The 20,924-nt window shown below is 41.2% G+C and overlaps 3 protein-coding genes across 4 annotated transcripts; 2 read left to right on the top strand and 1 right to left on the bottom strand.

Annotated features, from left to right (window-relative positions):
* Positions 1-483: 483 nt before the first annotated feature.
* Positions 484-6,197, bottom strand: LOC104457084 (aspartic proteinase 39). 2 transcript variants are annotated; one of them, XM_018861902.2, is made up of 11 exons: positions 5,644-6,197; positions 5,321-5,570; positions 4,238-4,367; positions 3,892-4,139; positions 3,681-3,790; positions 3,096-3,193; positions 2,928-3,001; positions 2,650-2,740; positions 2,292-2,367; positions 1,725-1,796; positions 484-887 (listed from the first exon to the last, which is right to left on the bottom strand). In XM_018861902.2, exons 1-11 carry the CDS (start codon positions 5,657-5,659, stop codon positions 742-744), a joined length of 1,311 nt encoding a protein of 436 aa, XP_018717447.2. In that variant the 5' UTR covers positions 5,660-6,197; the 3' UTR covers positions 484-741. The 2 variants fall into 2 exon arrangements, with proteins under 2 accessions (XP_018717447.2, XP_018717446.2); XM_018861901.2 differs by having other exon boundaries at positions 3,096-3,258; positions 3,566-3,790; positions 5,644-6,193.
* A 1,584-nt stretch (positions 6,198-7,781) lies between these two features.
* LOC104457088 (thioredoxin F-type, chloroplastic) lies at positions 7,782-10,792 on the top strand. The gene is made up of 3 exons (XM_010072033.3): positions 7,782-8,169; positions 10,237-10,336; positions 10,456-10,792. The coding sequence occupies exons 1-3, from the start codon at positions 8,156-8,158 to the stop codon at positions 10,588-10,590; spliced, it is 249 nt and encodes an 82-aa protein (XP_010070335.2). The 5' UTR covers positions 7,782-8,155; the 3' UTR covers positions 10,591-10,792.
* Positions 10,793-12,076: 1,284 nt separating this feature from the next.
* Positions 12,077-19,244, top strand: LOC104457087 (glutamine--fructose-6-phosphate aminotransferase [isomerizing] 2). Its single transcript, XM_018860917.2, has 11 exons — positions 12,077-12,598; positions 13,462-13,634; positions 14,403-14,514; positions 15,190-15,332; positions 15,930-16,094; positions 16,617-16,974; positions 17,061-17,311; positions 17,415-17,529; positions 17,655-17,910; positions 17,992-18,160; positions 18,984-19,244. Exons 1-11 carry the CDS (start codon positions 12,391-12,393, stop codon positions 19,065-19,067), a joined length of 2,034 nt encoding a protein of 677 aa, XP_018716462.2. The 5' UTR covers positions 12,077-12,390; the 3' UTR covers positions 19,068-19,244.
* The last annotated feature ends 1,680 nt before the right edge of the window (positions 19,245-20,924 follow it).

Below are 20,924 nucleotides of genomic sequence, written 5' to 3'. Positions count from 1 at the left end.
TCGCCTTCCTTGTGCCCCTGTTTGCATTCCATTCCCATTAAAAAAACAGGTCAAAGCTTTCAAATGGGTAGAAAAACATTTTCTACACACTTCCTAAATTGACATTTGAAAAAAGTAGTTTCCATCTGATTGCCAACTCTTTCCCGAATGCCAGTCAACACCCAGATAATTCATAATCAGGACCCATAATCAGAGGAACCCATAGAAATAGATGGATCCTTCCGATTTAATCACCCATCTGCTAAATGATGCTTCTTGATGCTTCACCTCATAAACACCTCGATGCGCAGTTAATCCAATTGCCTGAGTTGTATGGTAAACTTTCATGTCTTCGCTGTATATAGCAGACTAGAGGTAGATTACAGTATCATGGACACCAATATAATGGTGGATGGGATGTGCTATACAGCACCAAATCAACACGATATATGTACCAGAATACACTGTCAATGTGTTGGGCCACTTGTGGCAAAGCCAGAGAAATGGTGAAAGAAAGCATTCACTATAAAGAAAGGTTTTAAGGAGTCAAATGGACCAGTTAAGATCACTATAATCAGCAAATTGGTATGCTGTGTGTATGCCTTTCAGAAGAAAATATTTTACAGAACAGAGATCCTCGTACAATCCTCAAACAATCGCGAAAAAACTGTGACCCAAGGTAGTAAGGTGTAAAAAAGAATGCAAATCTTCGTAAGCAATCTTTGTATTTTGTTTGGTTGAGACTTTGAAGTTGTTAATCTGCTATAGGAGACTGTGCAGCATATACACGAACAATGACAAAACCGGGAATACTTGTCCCATGACAAGAGTGGTACTTGAACTCAACTCATGCGCACCCACAGAATACACTGCTCCATTATCATCCTTCACCTTGATGCTCGAAGAACCTGAAATTAGAATAGAAACATTACTGCAAATCCAAATACTTGGTGAGTGCTTGTATTGAAGCCTTTAAGATGAATCTGATCTAAATAATTTTCTTATTTTTCCCTCTGGAGAAAATTGTGGTGGATCTTTTATTATTTAAAACTTGAGGAATAACAAAGAAGTGCCAGCAGAAACTATTGTAAGTCCAACTTCCCCCTAAGTAACCACCAAAGCAATCCCATGCAAACAATTTGGACTGGATCTCATTAAAATTGTACCTTGAGTTACTGATTTATTGTTGGTTCATATCATACCATCAGTGAAATACATATTATGAAACAAAAGGAAATGATAAAAGTTCAAAGAACTATGGGATATGTCATTCTGTCACTTCAAATCACAAAAAGTTGCAAAAAGCTATCAGAATTGCCAGTCTAGAAGGACAACAGATCATCTAGCCAGAGACAAAGACATCTCAAATTAACATGTTAAGAAAAAAAGGACCAGTCACTCCATGCACAAGAAAATATAGAGGACAATGAATAACTGTCTGATCTATGACAAGTTAATTGACAAGACCTTGTCAGTTATCCAAGACAAAGGTTTAATGTTATACAGTGGAAACTTTCATATGGATGTAAATGCCTTGGTTGACACAGTCAATGACTTATGTTGTATTTGAGCTCCCTTTTGGTTTTGGGAGCTGTTTTGTCTATGACCTAGTTTTTGGGCTTTTTTTCATAAGGCTTTGCACCCTCTGAATGGCTATTTTTGAACTTTCTAATCTGTGAAAATAATGAAATCCATAATAAAACACAATTTCCACCAGTGTAAACGATTAAAAGGACATCACTCACAGTTGTACTCTGTCCATCCAATTGTCTGAGTCTCCAGATCATACAAAACCAGTTTATTTGAAAGCACCAAATCTGCATTTAGACACACGGGTAAATCATCAATATGTGATCAAATCCTGTCATGACGTAGTGTTTACTAGTGAGAGTATGAAAACAATGATCCCACATGGACTAACCTCTACAAAGGAGGGAGAGGGGGAGAGAGAGAGAGACAGACAGACAGACAGACAGACAGACAGACAGAGATGTATGTCTGGCTGAGTAACTAGGTGAAAGCTTCTGTAGCTAATGGCAAGAGTTGTTAAATTAAAGGAACAATTATCCGGTTCCTCCTCTTTGCCAGAAAGTGGCAAACCCACTGTGGCGCACTGACAGAATGGTCAGTACATACATACATACATACATACATACATACATACATACATATATACAAATTCAGTGGGCAAGAACCATAGAAATAAGCCCCATTTCATAGCCATGTGAACCTAAACAGCAAATCCTGGTGACTGACTAATGCTTTGAAACTGCAAGAAGTATTAAAGGTTTATTAAAAGTAATTAGCAGTACCTCCCAGAAGGGTCATGTCCTTTCCATCCTTAGATTGGACCCCGCTGTTCATCCAACCAAAACACCAAGCATCTTCCTGCATATAGGTCATGAAACAAGTGATGTTTTACCAGAACTAATTCAAGAGATACTCACAATCAATTTGTCAGTAATTTCATGGAAGAGGAAACCAAAAAAATCTAGTACAATAGCCATTTGATCCTTGTGACATCAACATAAGCAGCATAAAATTAGAATATCCTCAACATACAAAGCTTGGAAGGAATCAACAACCAAAGTGGCTTAACGATATTTCCATGTCTGAAACAACTCTAGACTACAAAGCTAATTGTTAGTGTGTGTAGAATATATTACTTACACGGATCTGGAACAAGTAATCATGAGGATAAACTGTCAAAGTCAGAGAACCAGCAAAATGAAACTTGACCACGGGAAATTTATCGTCAACACTGCAATCACAGAGGAAGATAAGATAAGAAGCACTCCTTACTACTCTGTCCAACCATGACCCTACAGAACGATAGAATGACAAAAATTGTCTTCAAGCGACAGTAAAGTTAGAAACAAGGGGCTTCAGAAACATATACAGTAAGCAGAAATTCCTCCAGGTATGGAGATAAGATAAAGAGCTGGCACCTTTCAGCAAACTGGAAACAAGAGAATTGGTCTTCGACAGTATGTAATTTCAGTCCAGGCTGCTTAGCCATGATCTAATCACACAAAATTAGTAAAATTAGCATCATAAGGAAATGACATTCGGAAGTTAAGGGGAGAACTAAGTAAGAAAGGTAGAAAATCATATACCGCATTCATAAGTTGCTTATAAACCTCATTTGGAAGATAGGCTAAAGTTGTGCCACTGTCAATTATTGTTCCCTTTGCATCCCCACCATCAAAAACATCTGTTGGAAGTGGTAGAACATCACCACCCACCTCAACTTCCTTCATAATAACATTGTAATGTGGCCTAGAATAGTAATAAGGTACAATTACAAAGAATGCCAGGAGCTGATTAAATGGGACACAAAAGATCATCACAGAGATGCATTCTTTGGTGAGCAATTGTCAAAGAGATGCATACCTAAACACTTTACAGCCAAAATCTCCAAAAAACACTTTTAAGGGATAAGTCCCACAACAAATTGAATAAGGCATAAATATTTTTTATTGAAAACCATTTGCTTCATAAATTTTACAAATTAAAAACTTCAACCTAATGACAACAGGATAATAATACCACAACAGAGATGAGAAGCAGAAACCGTGCAACATACTGGTCTGGTACCAAAGGAGTAGTGTTGACTTTTGGCTGCACAACATCTCCAATAGCAAAAATTCCACCACCATTTATACTATCCAAGCAGTGTGCAAAAATCTTTTTCACCTTGCCTGATGAAGCAAGCTGAGAAAGCATGGATGAATTCGCTTGCCCAAAACCGAGAATCCCATCTAGAGCTTCAGAGGATGAGCCAAGCTCTCCAGATTGTTTATCCCCACACCTATTAAAGGGAAAAGAAAAATCCATGAACAAAGAGAGCCAGGCCAAAATTGCCAGGCATCTTCACAATAGAAGAAATGCCACATGTAAATTGCCACAAACCCAAATATGACACTCCCATTGGTGGATGACGTTTGAAGGTTTCCAGTCACTTGATCTAACTGCACATAATCCTTCACAAAGTATCCAGTGGTGGAGCTTCCATCACCATATACCACATTGTACAGGCACTGCACATTCGGCCTACATCCTTGAAGGGGACCATTGTATGTGGAAGTGCAGAACCCTTCATCACACATCACCAGGTCTCCGGTTGATGAGCTCTTAGGGTCATAAAGTGAGAGTTTTATCTGTTTCAGAAAAAACATAATGTATCTGAGCTGAACGAAGGTAGCTAAATTAAATCTGATGACGATAGTTTGAATCTTGGGAACTGAAGAAAACATACCCCTAGGTCACTTTTCCTTGGACAATTGTCACAGCCTACACAATTCACCCACAAGATGTCACTTCCTGTATCAACCTGCACATAGTAGTCCTTTGAGGGAGTTCCAATCCCAATCTTAGCGAAGTACAGCCTGCAGGAGGCAAGAGGTCACGCGACTTTAAATTGACTATGCCAGACGACTGAATCACTCAGTTAGCTCCATGGGAAGGCTGTGGCTAGAAATTTAAATCCTCAATCCACATTTCATCAAAGACAGAAAAGCACCATGAGACAAAGTAAAATTCAAGTGCTGCTTTGTATTGGAGGAGAACAAATTGGTGGACTTGAATGAAAATGAGCTGCCAATAAGCATATATATACCTTAGCACTATTGAAAGTAAAATAACCACAAACATCATATTTAACATTTTGTCTTTCAATGAAAAACTAAGTAGATGGCCTTGAGCATTCCACAGAAAAAATAAAATAAAATAAAATAGAAGCCAGAAGAAGGGCAATAAAAATGGAAAGCTACTCTGCAGTCAAAATAATTTAAAGAACTACCCATTGAGGTTAGAGCAGTTACCCTGATTAAACATGGAGTGAAAAACAATAAAACGAAAAATGGCTTTGAACAGAGTGGAAATTCAATTATGAAGAAGGACCAAAGGAACTAGTGCTCTACCAAAAAGTGGCTAAAGGAAGAACAGGAATAGAAAATCCAGGTATCAGAATTAGCAGATAAACTTAAGCACAAGATTACCCAGCCACTTAGCCATATCGCGTGTTCTTCTTTCCAAATTAAGAAGACAGAAACTTAATGCCAACATTAATCGCCGCAAAACACGGCCTTTAGAATGTGCCTTGAATGCAGGAGAGAATGCACAAGGAAGAAATCTATTCTAGCAGAAACCCATATGAAGATTGACAAGCCCGGGCAAGAAATTCAGGTGGGTCCGATCCAAACAATGCCAAGAAAAAGGCGCACAGCAGATCAAATGGATTAACAAGAAGCAACCGAAAGGAAAGCAAGATTGGAGACCCTGAGAACTAGACAAGCTCCATGTATGTACACAAGAGAGAAGCCGAAAGAAGAGAGCGGACCCAGTTTCGGAAGGTTGGCCATTGCCGCCCAACTCGAGATCGATGTCGGAGAGGAGCCTCCCGTGGCGGCGAGCGTCGTGGGCTCTCATGGCGGCGAGGCTCCTGTCCTCGCGTCCCTTCAGCTTGTTATGTACTTCGAACACCATATTCCCACAAACCACCGCGGTCAAACTCGACGCCGTCGCGATGGCCAACAGCAATCTCCTCAGATCCATCTTCCCGGTCGAACCCAGATCGTATGCAGAAAGCACCAACCCACAAATCAAGAACGAAACTTTCCTCTTTCTTTGCCCCGAAGATTGGTGCTTTCTGCAGCTAAAGCATTCGGGTCGGGTTCATGGATGCCTCAGAGGCGGAACCATCCCTACACGAAGAGAAAGAGAAAGAGAGAGAGAGAGAGAGAGGAGGCGTTTACTATGGAGGCGACACCGACGCCGGCGGTGGGGATGGTAATAATGCGAAGGAGGGGGAAAAAATAGTAAACAACGGTCGTTCTCCGCAGTTTATGTCTCCACCTTAATTTCTCCAACCAAGTCTGGTTCTTTGATTATGCTTTGCTTGCTCATGGTCAATACGTCATGCATTCCCTCCCTCCTCCTCTCTCTTCCCGACCTGTTAGACGACAATCAACCTTTCCCTCTCCGAATCTTCAGGGATATTTCGTGAAACTTTCCATCTTGTTTATGCTGCGTCGGCTTTGAATTTTAAGGTATTATCGTGCGCGAGCGAACCCACCCTCGACCAAAACGATGAGCAGCTAAAGGTTACGGTACGGTCATCTATTCACCACGGTTTCGCACGATCGCGTCGCTTCAGGCCATCATCTCTTAGGATCGATTCCTTCGAAGGTACTCAAATTAGTGGGCGAAACTTCACCAAATGGGTCGAACCAGACCGCCCTCCGCAGCATGTGCACGGATTGCAATGAGCTGTAGACGGGATGCAAGAGGCCGGCCATTGCGGGCCCCACGCGTCGCATCGGCGTTGACTACTGACAGCTGAGCTTGCACGGCGGGTTGATACCGTGTTTTCTTTTTTTTTTTTTGTCTTTATTTCGATGGCCATTCGCTTAAGCGTCAATGCAGAAGTCCGCAGCACCGACAACTTCCTAAAGTCCTGGAAGCAAAGGGCTTCGTGGCCATCGATCGACCGGCTTTCGATGCCATCGATGCCCTCTTCCTCCAGCTACTAGCAATGCTTTCACGCAAGGCTTCAAGGCCTCGCGTTGTTTCGATCGGACCAAGCAAACCCGACATCTAGAACGACAACAACGAGGGCGGTTTTCGTTAGTTTTAAGAATCTCGGATCGCGCCAGTTAGTCGCATAAATTCCCCTAACGTCCGCCGTTTCTGTGGACGGTCTTTAACTCTCCGTACGGGTATAAGGTGAATGTTCGAGCTAGCGAAGTGGTTTGCAGCGAGGAGAGAGAAACGGGTGGTTTTGGGATAATTATATTATGGCCTCGGCGATAAATAAGCTTTACCTAGAATCTTTGAAAGAATGATGCTGTTAATATTTATACTTTGTACCCATTTTAGCAATTGAATATCTAAACATCCCCTTCGTTCGGTCAAGTACCTCGGACTTTTTAAATGTAAGATTACCTTAAAAACCGTGGAGGGATAATGCCAATTTAAATGCTATCATTGTTTAATAAGCACGCGTCTGCAAAGATATATTAAATGGTCAAAATTGTTTGACTCAATGCTTTCCCTCTCTTTCATCACCCAACACCTAAATGGAGTTGACGTGATTTTTACTCAGTATGCAAGCTACGTCGCGAATTGTGCTTAGATTTTAATAAGCAAGCGAGTCCCATTAGCAAAATCACATGACATGAAATTTTATTTACTCACATTAAATCATATCTAAAAGTTGAGATACTTAATTGAAAGGTAATCAATTAAGAAAAAAATCTGAGTACTTCCCTATCGTTTAACAAAATAAATAAAGAAAAGACAATTATCTTACGATCATGATAAAAAAAGCTTGCAAAAATTACAAAAATGTGGTCTTATATGTATTTTAAGGCCTCTCTGTTAACAAGTGTCCCCGAGTCTTGTTAACCATACCTAATTTTAAACAATTCAACTTCCAAAGCACCGATTGCAAATAACAATCAACGCATCAAAAATTGCAAAACTTCTCTACCCGAATGCTTAAACAGTGCCCTGAAACTACTCATTGACAAAATCCTACTTATTTCGGCCGAAAAATGGGTGACGGTTAAATTACCTCCGTGGGCTTTTCTCCGAAATTCAGGCCCAAATCATCCCAGCATCAAAAAGCCCAAAAGCCCAACTAGCACTCATCTCTCTCCTCCTCCACCTCTCGTTTCGGGAGTGGAAAAACTCAGAGCGAACTGACGAAAACAGGCCTGGCGTGCGCTCGACAGGTCCACAAGCCGAAGCCTATTTGCGTCCTTCCACCAGCTCTTGCCCAAAGAAAGATCGCCATCGCCATTGCCATTGCCATTCACTCGTTGACGAGAACTAGTATTGCCACTCTTGCTCGCTCAGCCATGGCTCTTCAGCTCTCTCTCTCAGCTTCCTCCTCCCTTCGTTCCCAGAACTCGGTGCCTTGCCTCTCGAGCTCCGGCTCCAGCTCCAGTCCAGCTCGAGCGCGATCTCCAGCTCGAGATGGTGCTGGTTGGGGTGCAAGAACGTGAGCTTGTTGCGAGCTGGTGGCAACGTCGGTCGTGGCGGGAATGGAGTGGTGGTGAAGTGCAGCGTGGACACGACGGGGGTTTACACGGTGGGGAAGGTGACGGAGGTGGATAAGGATACCTTCTGGCCCATCGTCAATTCTGCCTCCGACAAGACCGTCGTTCTTGACATGTACACCCAGTGGTACGTGCTTCCTCTCGCTGATCCCATCCTCATCTCTCTTTTCGTAAGTTCTTTCTTGCTGTCTGTATAATGCGGTAACCGTTAGTATCTCTAGGATAAGGAGTTGATTGCTGTTGTTGTTGTCGTCTTTTGTGACATTCGTGGTATTTTGGGTCGGGGCTCTTACGGAATGCAATCTTTTCACTTTCGAGGAAAGATTAGTGTTTCTGTGACTTGTTCTCTTGCAATAGTATGGAGTTGCGAGATGCTCTTGAAAGGGTTCCTTTATCGGGTGTTGAGATTGTTGATCCAACTGCCTGGGGAAAGTTTGAGATGGCTTGTGAAGTTGGACTGGTGGTTGCTGGGTCGTTTTGGAGACGGGAGTTTCCATCATGCTAACTAGGATTGCCTGTACTAGATGAATTTTGAAAGCGTGTTCTCTATCTACGGGTTTTGCTCCTTCTGAGTGGTGAGCTGCTGATGAACCTATTTGAGACCAGTTGCTTCTAAAGGAGTATCCCCAGAATTCATTTTGCCCTCTAACTTGATCATTTGAAGAAGCAGCTCAGACAAGGTAGTCAGATTGGTTGCTGGAAACTTAGGATGGATATCCATAATGTTTTGGCCTTTTCTTGTTTGTTCTTGTCTATAATGCTGTTTGTTTATGTAGATACCGCAAGAAGCATTGAATGAGCCTCATAGAAGGATTTTCAGATTACAGCCTGATGATCTCAGTAGAATCAGGACAACATTAATCCAAAAAAGAAACTAAACGTGTCAGGTCTCATGAAAGTTGCAACAAGAAATTCTCCTTTAACATTATCTTGGGTGCTGGTTTTGCTGGCCAATTTCTTATATGGTTTGTGGTTGGTAGTGTTTTGTAGCAATCGATTTCAGTGATTTTGCTATTATCAGAGAACGTGTTGGGACTGTGTTTAATGACTCATCCCTTTTGCTGTATACATTTGAGAATATTCTATCCGTGTCTCTGCCTCTTGTTTGCAGTAGTGCAATGTGCAAATTTATCTGCCTAAGAAAAGAGCAACTTTGTTTTGCATGTGTATCTGAGGCAGCATGCCCTGGTACTTGCATGTTCCTTTTCAGTTTCTTTGTTTGAATAGGACTTTCATTTCTGTTGAGCACCTCTGTTTCACAAGGCTACTGGTACTTATGGAATAAGTACCTTTCATATATCTTTTTATAAACTTCAAGTTAAGTGGCCATGCTTATTATTATTTTTTTTTTTGGTAAGTCGTCATGCTTATTATTTTTTTTTTTGGTGAAAGTCGTCATGCTTATTATTCAAGTAGTCTATATTCAAAAAAAAATTCTCGTTTCAAAATGTCTATAGATTATTATTGTGCTGATTCTGATGAATGTGACCACATCTATGCACTACCCGTCTGCCCTTTTCCTCTGCTTCATTTTGACTGCTTGAAAATTGCAGATTCCTTGAAACTCAATGATGACATATTGTACATGACAAATCACAAATCAGATCCAGCTAACTATCATGGGTCGCTTCAAGTTCCCAACTTCTGACCTTAGATCTTTGCTGGAGTTGTAATAAATTGTAAATCTCTCTCGCTTTGAACAACGGTACCATATATTTTTTACTTCTCCTATCTTTGGAGAATGTAAGAAAGTTTGTACCGTAGATATCACCTTGAAGGACATTAATAAGGTGCTGCATTATTAACATAGATCCCTGGAATATGTGGCTCCTATCTAATTCCATCTCCTCTCTATTTTTCAAAGTACACGTATGCCACATTCAACTGTATGTAGTCATAAAAGGCCCGGTTTGCTTTCAACTTCTTGCGTGCTGTCTTTTGTCTACTGCGTTGCTGCTTCCCAGACTTCATTTGCATAAATACATGAGAGTGCTTGATAGCATATGCATGTATCAATTCCTCTAGATGCTGAGTTCTTGTGCACTCGCTTCCACTCATGTACATGTCATTGTGGAGCTAGCCTCACATTTCTCTTGGAGTCATTGCTATTGAGTTTGGGTATTAATAAGATTTAGACTTTTTCTTCATTTGCCTGATTCTAATGGTTGATATTTCTTGATTGATAATTTAATAGGTGTGGTCCTTGCAAAATCATTGCTCCAAAGTTTCAAGAGCTAGCTGAGAAGTATCTTGATGTTGTTTTTCTGAAGCTTGATTGCAACCAAGAAAACAAGGTATATTCTTGCCACCCCCAAGAAAATGAAGAACCTCCTCCCCTCTCTCTCTCTCTCTCTCTCTCTCTCTCTGAGATTTCTTTGTTTTCCTTTTATTTTCTGGGAAAACTTGAGGGCAGCCATTGGCAAAGGAGCTTGGCATAAGGGTGGTTCCCACATTCAAGATACTAAAGGGAGGCAAGATCGTGAAGGAAGTGACAGGTGCCAAATTCGACGATCTTCTTCTCGCCATAGACACAGTCAGATCCAGCTGAAGAAGGCCCTCTTTTGCGACTGTTGATATAGTACCATCGCAACTTGTCGACCTCAAATCCGATGCTCTTCAATTAATCTTATCGAAAGTGAATCTATTGAATTCAATGTCTGGTATAAGGACGAGTGTGGTAATTATTGCACTCTTCTCATGGATGATGATTTTGTGAAATTCCCTTCCTCAATGGCCTTCCCGGTTCCCAATTCCCACGCCCGAAGAATCACTTGCTATTATCTCAACCAAGCATGCACTGAAGCAAGTTTGCAATCGACATTTTGTTGTGTCGAGATGGATACTTACATCTTGGCTGGACTGAGGCACTGTAACAGCCGATGAATACTACTTGTACTCGAAATGTCTTACGCACCAGTTCTACCGGGAAAAAGAGAAAGGAAAAGAAAACGCTACAGAGTAAACTGTCCTGGAACTTCATAGCTCAATATGATAGCTTCGCTCTCGAGTCAAGTAAGTTACATAAGTGACATACAGATCCTAAGGCCCTGGTGGAAAAAGAAATTAAAAGAACAAGAACCCGAGTGGACCACTGCCAAACTGGATAGAGTCACAACAAGTCCAAGACAGCTTCTTCGCAAGCTTCCGGCGATGCCGTATGCTCGGCCATGGCGGCCGACAGCCCTTTCCGAGCCACATGGTTTTCTTCTTCTTCTTCTTTCCCCGTTTGTTGGGTACGAAGACATGGGGCACAAAACCAAGTCCAGGGCCTCAAGCCCCACAGCAATAATGAAGGCCAGGAGCATGCGTTGGAGACAGAGAGGGTCGTGTCATGTGGCCCCAAAGACAATCCCGCCTTCGGATGGAGACTCCTCACATGAAGTTGTCAAGGAACATGTGCTGGTTCCATTTTTAAATTCCCCATTCGGAGCGTCCGGTGCGTGCCTCAGCCTCTCATTTGACCGTTCGTCGCGAGCACGCTTGACGTAGTCCGATATTTCGCAAATATTCAAAAGACGCGATAATATCAACATGAGGACGGTTGGTTCTCTTCGAATGTATATTAAAATATTCTATATTACTTGACTACATGGGAAGAATAATTCTAAATTTTTAAACTTTACCAATCAGATCTTAAATTTTATGCAAAATTTCAATATAATCTTTCAAGTCAATCTGACAATCAATATGATGGATTAAGAAAGAATCTAGAATAGAATATTTAAGTTATTAATGAGAGAATTGGAAAGTTTAGGATATATATCAACATTTATGCTATATTTCCGGTGATCTATAATTCCATTTTATTTTTTTATGCATAATATGGAAAGAAATTGCTTTTTTTTTTTTCTTTTTGTGTACAAAGTCAATTTACAATTTTGTTGCTCGATCTGAAACTCTCGTGGGCCGACGCGTCAACCGGGCCAGTCAGGAGGCGCCACGGCGGACGAGCTGATGCGCGCCGCAATGACCAGAATACCCTCCGTCCTCGAGCAGCCGCCTCGGCCTCGGGGAAACAAAGCCGAGGCCCCAACCAACGCAAGACGACGACGCGTTTCGTTTTCTTTTTACCCGTTTTCCGTTTCGTTTCCGTTCGAAGGCACTACCAGCGTCGTTGGTGGCGACCGCCTGCACCGGATGAGTCCTCCGCTGACGAATCGTCATCGCCGTCGCCGATCCTCCACCGACCCTTCCGAGAAGACGACGAAGGAGAGCAGGTCAAAGTGCAGAAGCGATCTCCATCTCTGACCACTTCCTCCTCTCTCGCGCGCGCGGATTTTCTACCTCTCTCAATCTCTAGCGGAGAAGCCGGAGGTGCGGAAGCGGCGGAAGAAGGCGGGGGGAAGAAATGTGCGGGATATTCGCGTACCTGAACTGCAATGTGAGGAGGGAGAGGAGCTACATCCTCCAGGTCCTCTTCAACGGCCTCCGCCGCCTCGAGTACCGCGGCTACGACTCCGCCGGCGTCTCCATCGACGCCTCCTCCGTCTCCCTCCCCCCTCTCGTCTTCCGGCAGGAAGGCAACATCGAGTCCCTCGTCAAATCCGTCTACCAAGGTATTACCCCCTCAATTCCCTTTCTCGCGCTCGAATTTTGTGATCTGACGAAGCGAGCCTTATGAAATGGAGATTGATTTCGGAAGGATCGGTTGACTGCTTAGTTCATCTTCCCCGCTTGACATGATTCTTGTGGAACAGGTCTCTCCTTTTTCGTTTCGTTTGTTTCCTACTTGTCTGATTAGTTATGGAAGTGTACTGTTGTGCTTTGCCGATCATGGTCGCTGCATATGATTTTCATGCGCACCTCGGATACAGTTCATCTTCTCGATCTGGTTTAGTCTCTTTTTTTTTTTTTTCTTTTTTTAGTTAATTCGTTTTTGTTTGTCCTCGTAAAGGTCGTTGTTCTGGGACTAGACAAGCGCCTCGTCCAAGAAGCCTGCTGTGTCGTTTGTCATTTTGTCCCCTTTTGGTCTAATTTCGAGAGAAACCGTCCACATGGTCAGAATTAGGATTCCTTTTTGGAGATATACGAATGTTAAGCAGCGGTTTATATGTTCACTGTCAAGTTTAAATGCAGTTTTTGGATTGAAGGAAAAATCATTACATAGACCATGCGTATTCACCTTGAATCCATTTGTACCATTGAATCTATCGCGCCTCATTTGTAAATTCTAGGGGTCCCACTGGATTAAATGCTGCATTTTTATATGGGTGCATGCATTACCCAACATTTTTTAACTTGGAACGTATTTTTGTGCAGGATTTTTCTCGTTTATTCTGTTAAACAAACCTTCTGTGTGGCTGTTCTACTTTGTTATATTTGTGTGATGGATTGTTTGACATCTCCATATTTCAAGTCTTGCTTTTAAATATCCCTCAACCAAGTTCAAGGAACTCACTGTTGATTATATTATCATCAGAGGTTGATGCCACAGACTTGAATTTGGAGGAATCTTTTCTTACTCATGCTGGAATAGCGCACACACGGTGGGCGACTCATGGAGAGCCTGCTACTAGGAATAGTCATCCTCAGACCTCTGGTGCTGAAAATGAATTTCTGGTTGTACACAATGGGGTCGTCACTAATCATGAGGTTGGTTAAGTCTTAACTGGTAACTATTTGGACTATAGTATACTTCTATTTATATTCGGGTTGCATTTTGCTATATAATTGATGGAAGCTTTCTTTCACCTTTGAGATGGGTTAGCTTTCAAATTTTCATGTAGGCCGAAAGTTCATCCTTGTCATTGATTATTGTAACATTACGACAATGTAATGCTTACATCTCCTGAGGTATTGCAGATCATATTGCGTGTTTGGATGATTTTATGCCATAAATCAGTTTATGCATCTTAGAGGTATTTAATCTAGACAACTACCCTTTCTTAGAATGTGAGTGAAGGCATAGCTGCTGACTAGAGGGAGAAGTTGATTCAATCAATGAAGCTTTATTTGATTGGTCTAGTAAGGGGTGTTACGAATAGGTCACATTAGTCATTGTTAATAATAAACTGAGGCCAAGGCTTATCCTTCTGTCATATTATCATAGACCTTTCATCGAAGCCTTCACAAAGAACATGCAGCTTCAAGTATGTATCATTAGCAGCAAATGTCCTGTGTACCACAACCTTGCGACCGGCTATGGACCTCATTTTACCCCAATGAGAAGCATTGTTAGAGACCAAGACGCTTTCCTAACGAAACTATATGATGTGCTCTTAAATTATATGGTACTCTGTCTGTGATGATTCTGTAAAATGGTGTACAATCTCAATGGTATTTCTCTCTAGCTTAAAACTAATGAAGAAATTTTGCCGGTAGATTCTTTTGAGGTTCTTACCTTTTTATTTACATTTGCAGGTCTTAAAGCAAACGCTAATTCGACATGGGTTCACATTTGAATCTGATACTGACACTGAAGTGATTCCTAAGCTTGCCAAGTATGTTTTTGATAAATTTAATGAAGATTCAGGTAATAGCTTATATGCAATTAAGGTCATCATTGCATTTTAATGAGCTTCTTACTGAGTTTGTGTGTGAAGAAAAGGGCACCTCAGTCAACACAATTTCATGTGACACTGAAATTAAAAAAGATGTTGAAGTTAATCATTTTAGATTTTTGCTTAACAATCTTCCAATTCAAGCTATATTAATCTATGGATTTTCAATTGAATCTTGTGTAACTATACGAAGGTTGTAGTTTTGGAAATCTGTTCAGCTCTTTGTAAACACTAAAGAGCCATCTGATGGATAAAGCATCTGTGACATCTTTCATTGAAAGTATCATTTATGTATGTCAGGCCCATGTTGGGCCAATACTTTTCCCAACAAATGTAGGGGCTCAAAACAAATTGCATTGGTGACTCATTTTCTTTCTGATGGGCCTCAGTAAATGGATACTTAATTCTGCAAAAGCATTTTAGCATATGAATGACATCATTTTGGGCAAAATTTGATTTTATTTCTCCAATTGTTTGCTTGTAGTGAATAAACTGGCGATATGGCCACCAATGGGATTGTGCTCAAAATATATACATATTCCACATAATTTGCTTTGTGTCTTGAAGTGTGCTCTCATGTTACTTTACCCTAGAGAACAGTGTTCAGTGACACTATATTTATGAATGGTATATTATTTGGACTGCAGGTGACACTGTCACATTTAGTCAAGTTGTGCTGGAAGTCATGAGGCGTCTTGAAGGAGCCTATGCCCTTATTTTTAAGAGCCGGCATTATCCTAATGAATTGATCGCTTGTAAGCGTGGTAGTCCATTGCTTCTCGGTGTCAAAGTAAGTTCCATTTAAAACATGGGCGGTACTTGTTGCAAATGAGTTACTTTTGATCACATCTCATGAATCATTTTCTATTTTCAATTGCTTTGTGTCCTTTCAGCTTCACTAAAATATATGCCATGTGTGTTCTTCTAGAACGGAGTCTATTAACCATACTTCAATCAAATGTTTCTTATGATACAATATTTTCTGCAAAGTGTTGAATAGCATCCGTCTTGCTTGGTGTAGACAGTATATTGAGTTTTTACTTTGGGTCTTAGAGTGCCTTGGAATTGGTAAGCTGGATGCACATTAATTTCCTATCAGAACCAAGAATTGGAATAGCATTGTTACTGCTGTCCACCATGGCACATATTTTTGATCTTGATACAATAAGTTTGAGAAAAGCTTGTGGTTGTCTATGGTGCTGAACTCTTCATTTTTAGGTCTCCATGATGCATCAACTGTAGCTTAGGCTTAGGAGTTCTTTTTTCATATGTGTAGTTGTCCGTTCCTGTGTATGTCTTAACTATGCATTTTCCTTGTCATTTTTTTTTTTTTTTTTTTTGTCCTTGTAATTTATCATAATTGTAACATAGTCATTAATTCATTCAGGAATTGACAGAAGAATCAAGCAAAGGATCATTATTTCATGATGACAAGTACCCTTCGCAGAATGGGAATCCCAGGGAACTGTTCTTATCGAGTGATGCAAATGCTCTGGTTGAGCACACAAGAAAAGTTTTGGTTATTGAAGATGGTGAAGTTGTTCATTTGAAGGTAATTACATAGTTGTTTTGAGGAATTTATGTGTTTTCTTAGCCTTTATGGCAATGGCTGCCTTATCGGTCTCTTGATTTTATGTTTTATTGATCTACCAAATGTATCTTAGTTGTTAAGATTTTAGGGGTGGGGGCTACTTCAGTTTAACTTGAGTTCTATTGATTTCGTCTCAGTATCAATTTGTGAATATACCATTGGACTGCATAGCAACACGGTAAAATATGCTCAATATCACTAGTACTAATAACCAATTTAGTTGTACTGAGAACCTTTCGGCTTAATGTCACCAGAATTCTATTTGGCTTGATTTCTTGCATATAGCTGAATAGCATTTTTGTCCTTGTGCATTGGAGGAGCATGTTGCCTGCATGGGAGGTGAACTTTGATGCGGAAAGTCTTGCTATATCACCTCAATTGAGGGCTGATAACTATGATCGTTTCTTTCCAGAGTATTTTAATAACATAGTACTCATGAGAAGCCGAATGCTGAATTTATTCTACTAATGCCGGTTGCGTCAGGATGGAGGGGTATCTATCTTAAAGTTCGATGGTGACAAAGGAAAACACGGTGTACTTTCCACGCCAGCATCTGTACAACGTGCACTTTCTGTTCTCGAGATGGAAGTTGAACAAATAAATAAAGGAAATTACGAACATTATATGCAGAAAGAAATTCATGAACAGCCAGAATCCCTAACAACCACAATGAGGGGCAGACTTATACGTGGAGGCACCTGCAAAGCTAAGACTGTCCTTCTGGGTGGATTGAAGGATCATCTCAAGACAATTAGGAGGAGCCGGAGGATTGTTTTTATTGGTTGTGGTACGAGTTATAATGCTGCTTTAGCTGCAAGGCCCATCTTGGAAGAACTTTCAGGCAAGTAGTGGATGATAGCTTATGTGGGTTGGACATGTTAATTTATTTTTACCAACTCTTTTCTTGTTTGCTTGCTTTCAAAACAGGAATTCCTGTGACAATGGAAATAGCAAGTGATCTTTTGGACCGTCAAGGCCCAATTTATAGAGAAGACACAGCAGTTTTTGTCAGTCAGTCTGGTGAAACAGCAGATACCTTGAATGCACTGGAATATGCTCTCCAGAATGGTGCATTATGTGTAGGAATTACTAATACTGTTGGCAGTGCAATTGCCAGACATACACATTGTGGTGTCCATATAAATGCTGGTGCTGAGATAGGTGTGGCAAGCACCAAGGTGAGAGAGTACCTTTTGATATTCTGTTACAGAAACGATCCCCTCTTCATGGTTTTCTTGTCTTTTTTTCCATGAAATTGATTTAGAAGTGCTTTTTGAGCAGGCATATACAAGTCAAATAGTTGTCATGGCCATGTTAGCTTTGGCAATTGGAGGTGATGCTATTTCTAATCAGGCAAGAAGAGAAGCAATAATTGATTGTCTTTTTGACCTTCCAAGTATGTGTTACTTCCTATCTCACCTTCACAATTTCTGAACTTCTGTTGGATCTGCCTTTTCTGTCTAAACTTATGTTGATGAATTGTTTGTATGAAACATTAAATCCCTTGTTAATATTTTGTAGACAAAGTTAGAGAGGTGCTGAAGCTTGACCAGGAAATGAAAGATCTTGCTAAGCTACTGATTGCAGAGCAGTCACTTCTCATGTTTGGCAGAGGATACAATTATGCTACAGCTTTGGAAGGTTCTTTAAAGGTAAAGGAAGTGGCATTGATGCACAGTGAAGGAATACTTGCTGGTGAAATGAAACATGGTCCTCTGGCTCTAGTGGATGAGAGTCTTCCCATTGTAGTGATTGCTACTCATGATGCTTGCTTCAGGTTAGCTTTTGTTGGACAGGTTTACTCGCATCTGTGAAATATCTGTTTGTTCTAAAGCTGAAGGTGTGTCAATGTTAACAGCAAGCAACAATCAGTTATTCAGCAACTCCATGCCCGAAAAGGACGCCTAATCGTCATGTGCTCAAGGGGGGATGCTGCAGCTGTCTCTCTTGGTGGAGCATGTAGAGTCATAGAAGTTCCTCAGGTGGAGGACTGTCTTCAGCCTGTGGTCAATATAGTTCCTTTGCAGGTACAGAGTACTTCCAATAGTTTTTTATGCTTGCGAAAATGCTACATCTTTTTCTCTTATTCTGCTGAATGCATTATGACTTGCTGAAGATGAAGCTATGATGTAGATGAGGTGGAACTGGATTGGAGCATCTACCTTTCTGTTTCCTTGATTTGTTTTGTGCTCTTAGTGTTTGCTTTTGCATTAAGAGTTCCAAAATTCTCTCTATGATTTGGCGTTTAGTTCTAAAAGAGAGTATGTTTTTAAGTCTCAACAAAAACAAGAGAAATCAATTTTATTGATTGAGCCTCCTACATGCTGATGCTCACAATTTTGATAGCCATACCAACATTCTTAAGACCAAAGAGTTGGGCCAGAAAAGGAAAACCGGGGGTGGTCACCGGCGACCGAAGCCCCGGTGAACAGAAGCCGTGTTCTTCATGTGGAAATCAGGACAGGGGGCCGCTGGCAATTTGAATTGAAAAAGAAATGGTTTTAATGCAATTTTTTTTCTTTCTCTTTATCATTCAGGAAAGACAGAAGAAAGTTTCAGGATGGCAAATATTCTCTAAAATTTCTCTTAGACTCGAACCCATAGCTGATGATTATTTTTTGAGGAATCCTTCATCAGTGGTGGTTGTGAATGACTGATTTATTTATTTTTTTCAATCTTTTCGACCTTAGTTCCATAGGAGCAAGTCAGAATTTTGCTGTTTTTATTTCTTTATATATTCATTGCTTATAGAGTATTTTCAGATTCCTGTTTTTTCCTTTCAAATAGCTGGTTTTAGTAGATTTTGCTAATTCGTCTGACATGAGATAGTTTTTAACATTTGGGGTGTAGTTGTTGGCGTATCATCTCACGGTTCTAAGAGGATACAATGTCGACCAGCCCAGGAACCTCGCAAAGAGTGTGACAACAGAGTAGAAGCCCACTAATAGATTTCTTTTGATTATGTTTACCCGGCAATGAAATGGATAATGTCATGAGGATGTAAAGCATCTTTCCGACACAAAATATACATTCTGTTGATCACTTGTACTTTATTGAATGGCAGCCCCTGCAAGATCTTTATTTATGATCAATTAGGAAAAATTATCGCAACCCACTTTTTTGTGCGTTCCCGGCTCGTTATGCAATTACTAGTCAATTTGCCTCGAAGTGTCACACTTATGGTACATGAACATTGTTTCATGATGGACATGACTACGACAACTACAGCTTAGTGTCATTTGGGATCCTATGCAACTTAGAGTAATATGTTGTTCATTATTGCCTCCATCTTAATGGTCACAAAAAAGTTATATTGCTGAAAATATTAGTTATCTTATTTAGCATTTAGTCGGGAATTCCATTTTTCTTTTTATGATGGACTTTGATTAAAGTATCTTTTGCCGCATCATGAGATGTAAAAAGAGTCTAGTGGAGGTTGGAAAAGGAAGATTGTATCTTTATTCGGGAAAATAGGATCGATCGAGTATCTGAGATATGACTTGCTTCTTTAGCTGTGACCGGTTTTTGGCATTACGTATGTCTGTCACGTCGTTTGTCCAACTGTTGGTTAACTCCCGGTTTGTACATTTCTTGGGAAATAGTCCGAGGTAAATTGTATTGCGTTTTGATTTTCTTTTTTAGTGTGGTATTTAACTCCTGATATGGTCCAATTTGTTGACTCACATAGGTCTGTATATCCAAAGGGAAAGAATTTCAATGTCAACTTGCTCTGGACCAGTTCATTTTATCAATTAATCATACGTGGAACATATAATGTGACTCTTGCTAGATACCAACAAAAGGAAAATCATAAGCTCCTATTGTCGCTGTTATTCAATGCGACTCTCGCTAGACACCAACAAAAGCAAAACGATAAGCTCCAACTGTCGCTGTTAATGGTTGTCGAATGCAATGTTGTTATTTTTTTTCCCCCTACTCGTGTTACATTTTCCGGGGGTGTGCTAGGGGTGGGCACCCTCTAGGACATCTGGGGCCATGCCAACCTGGACCGATTCCTGATTCCGGCACGAAGCGCACGCATCCGTGACTGTACAAGGCAAGAGCGGTGGGGCCACCAGTCGGCGAGAACGGAATACCTGGACAAAAATAGATACAATCTTGTGGTGAACCCTTACGTAAAGGTTTCGAGCGAGACGGCGCAAGAGGACCACGACAAGCAACACGAATGACAAGAGATAGGGTAATGATTGAAAGGGGCCCGGGACCAACAACGATGCGAGGGACGCCACTGAGAGCGTGGCGGCGAGCATCATGAGGATGTGGAACGGTTGGGCACCGCAAGCAGGAGCCAACGACGGATGAGTGAGGAGCGCCAGTGCGCTGTAGAACAGAAGACAGAAGACGGCGAGGGAGGTGGCAAAAGGGTGGGTCTCGAATGGGGACTCGTTTTTCACTTCGAATTTCACCTCGACGAAGTTGACAAGCACGGAAACAAGGGAGGCGAGAAGGGCGTGGGGGGAAGTGAAGGCAAGGGAACCTTGGACGTTTGTGTCGGGACGACGGGCGGTCGGCATTGGGGTCAGCTTCTTGAGGATCCGGAGTCCTATGTAGAGGATGATTATCGAAATGATTGGAGAAAAAGATGGCTAGAGTGGGAAGCAGAACTCGGGGATTTTAAAGTCGAAGTCTAGGAAGGCCAGGCAGTTTCTGGGTTGTTGCTTGGGAACTGGACGACCCTCCCCACGTCTTGTCGTTTCTTTGGTCCGACAAAACCCCGTTGACGAGCGACAGCGACATACCCTTTTGAGAGCGCATTTAAAGCGCCTTACG

This window comes from Eucalyptus grandis, chromosome 8 (genome assembly GCF_016545825.1).
Source record: "Eucalyptus grandis isolate ANBG69807.140 chromosome 8, ASM1654582v1, whole genome shotgun sequence".
Classification (NCBI taxonomy): Eukaryota; Viridiplantae; Streptophyta; class Magnoliopsida; order Myrtales; family Myrtaceae; genus Eucalyptus; species Eucalyptus grandis.
Note: the sequence above shows the minus strand (reverse complement) of the source record. Positions and strands in the feature narration are given on the sequence as shown.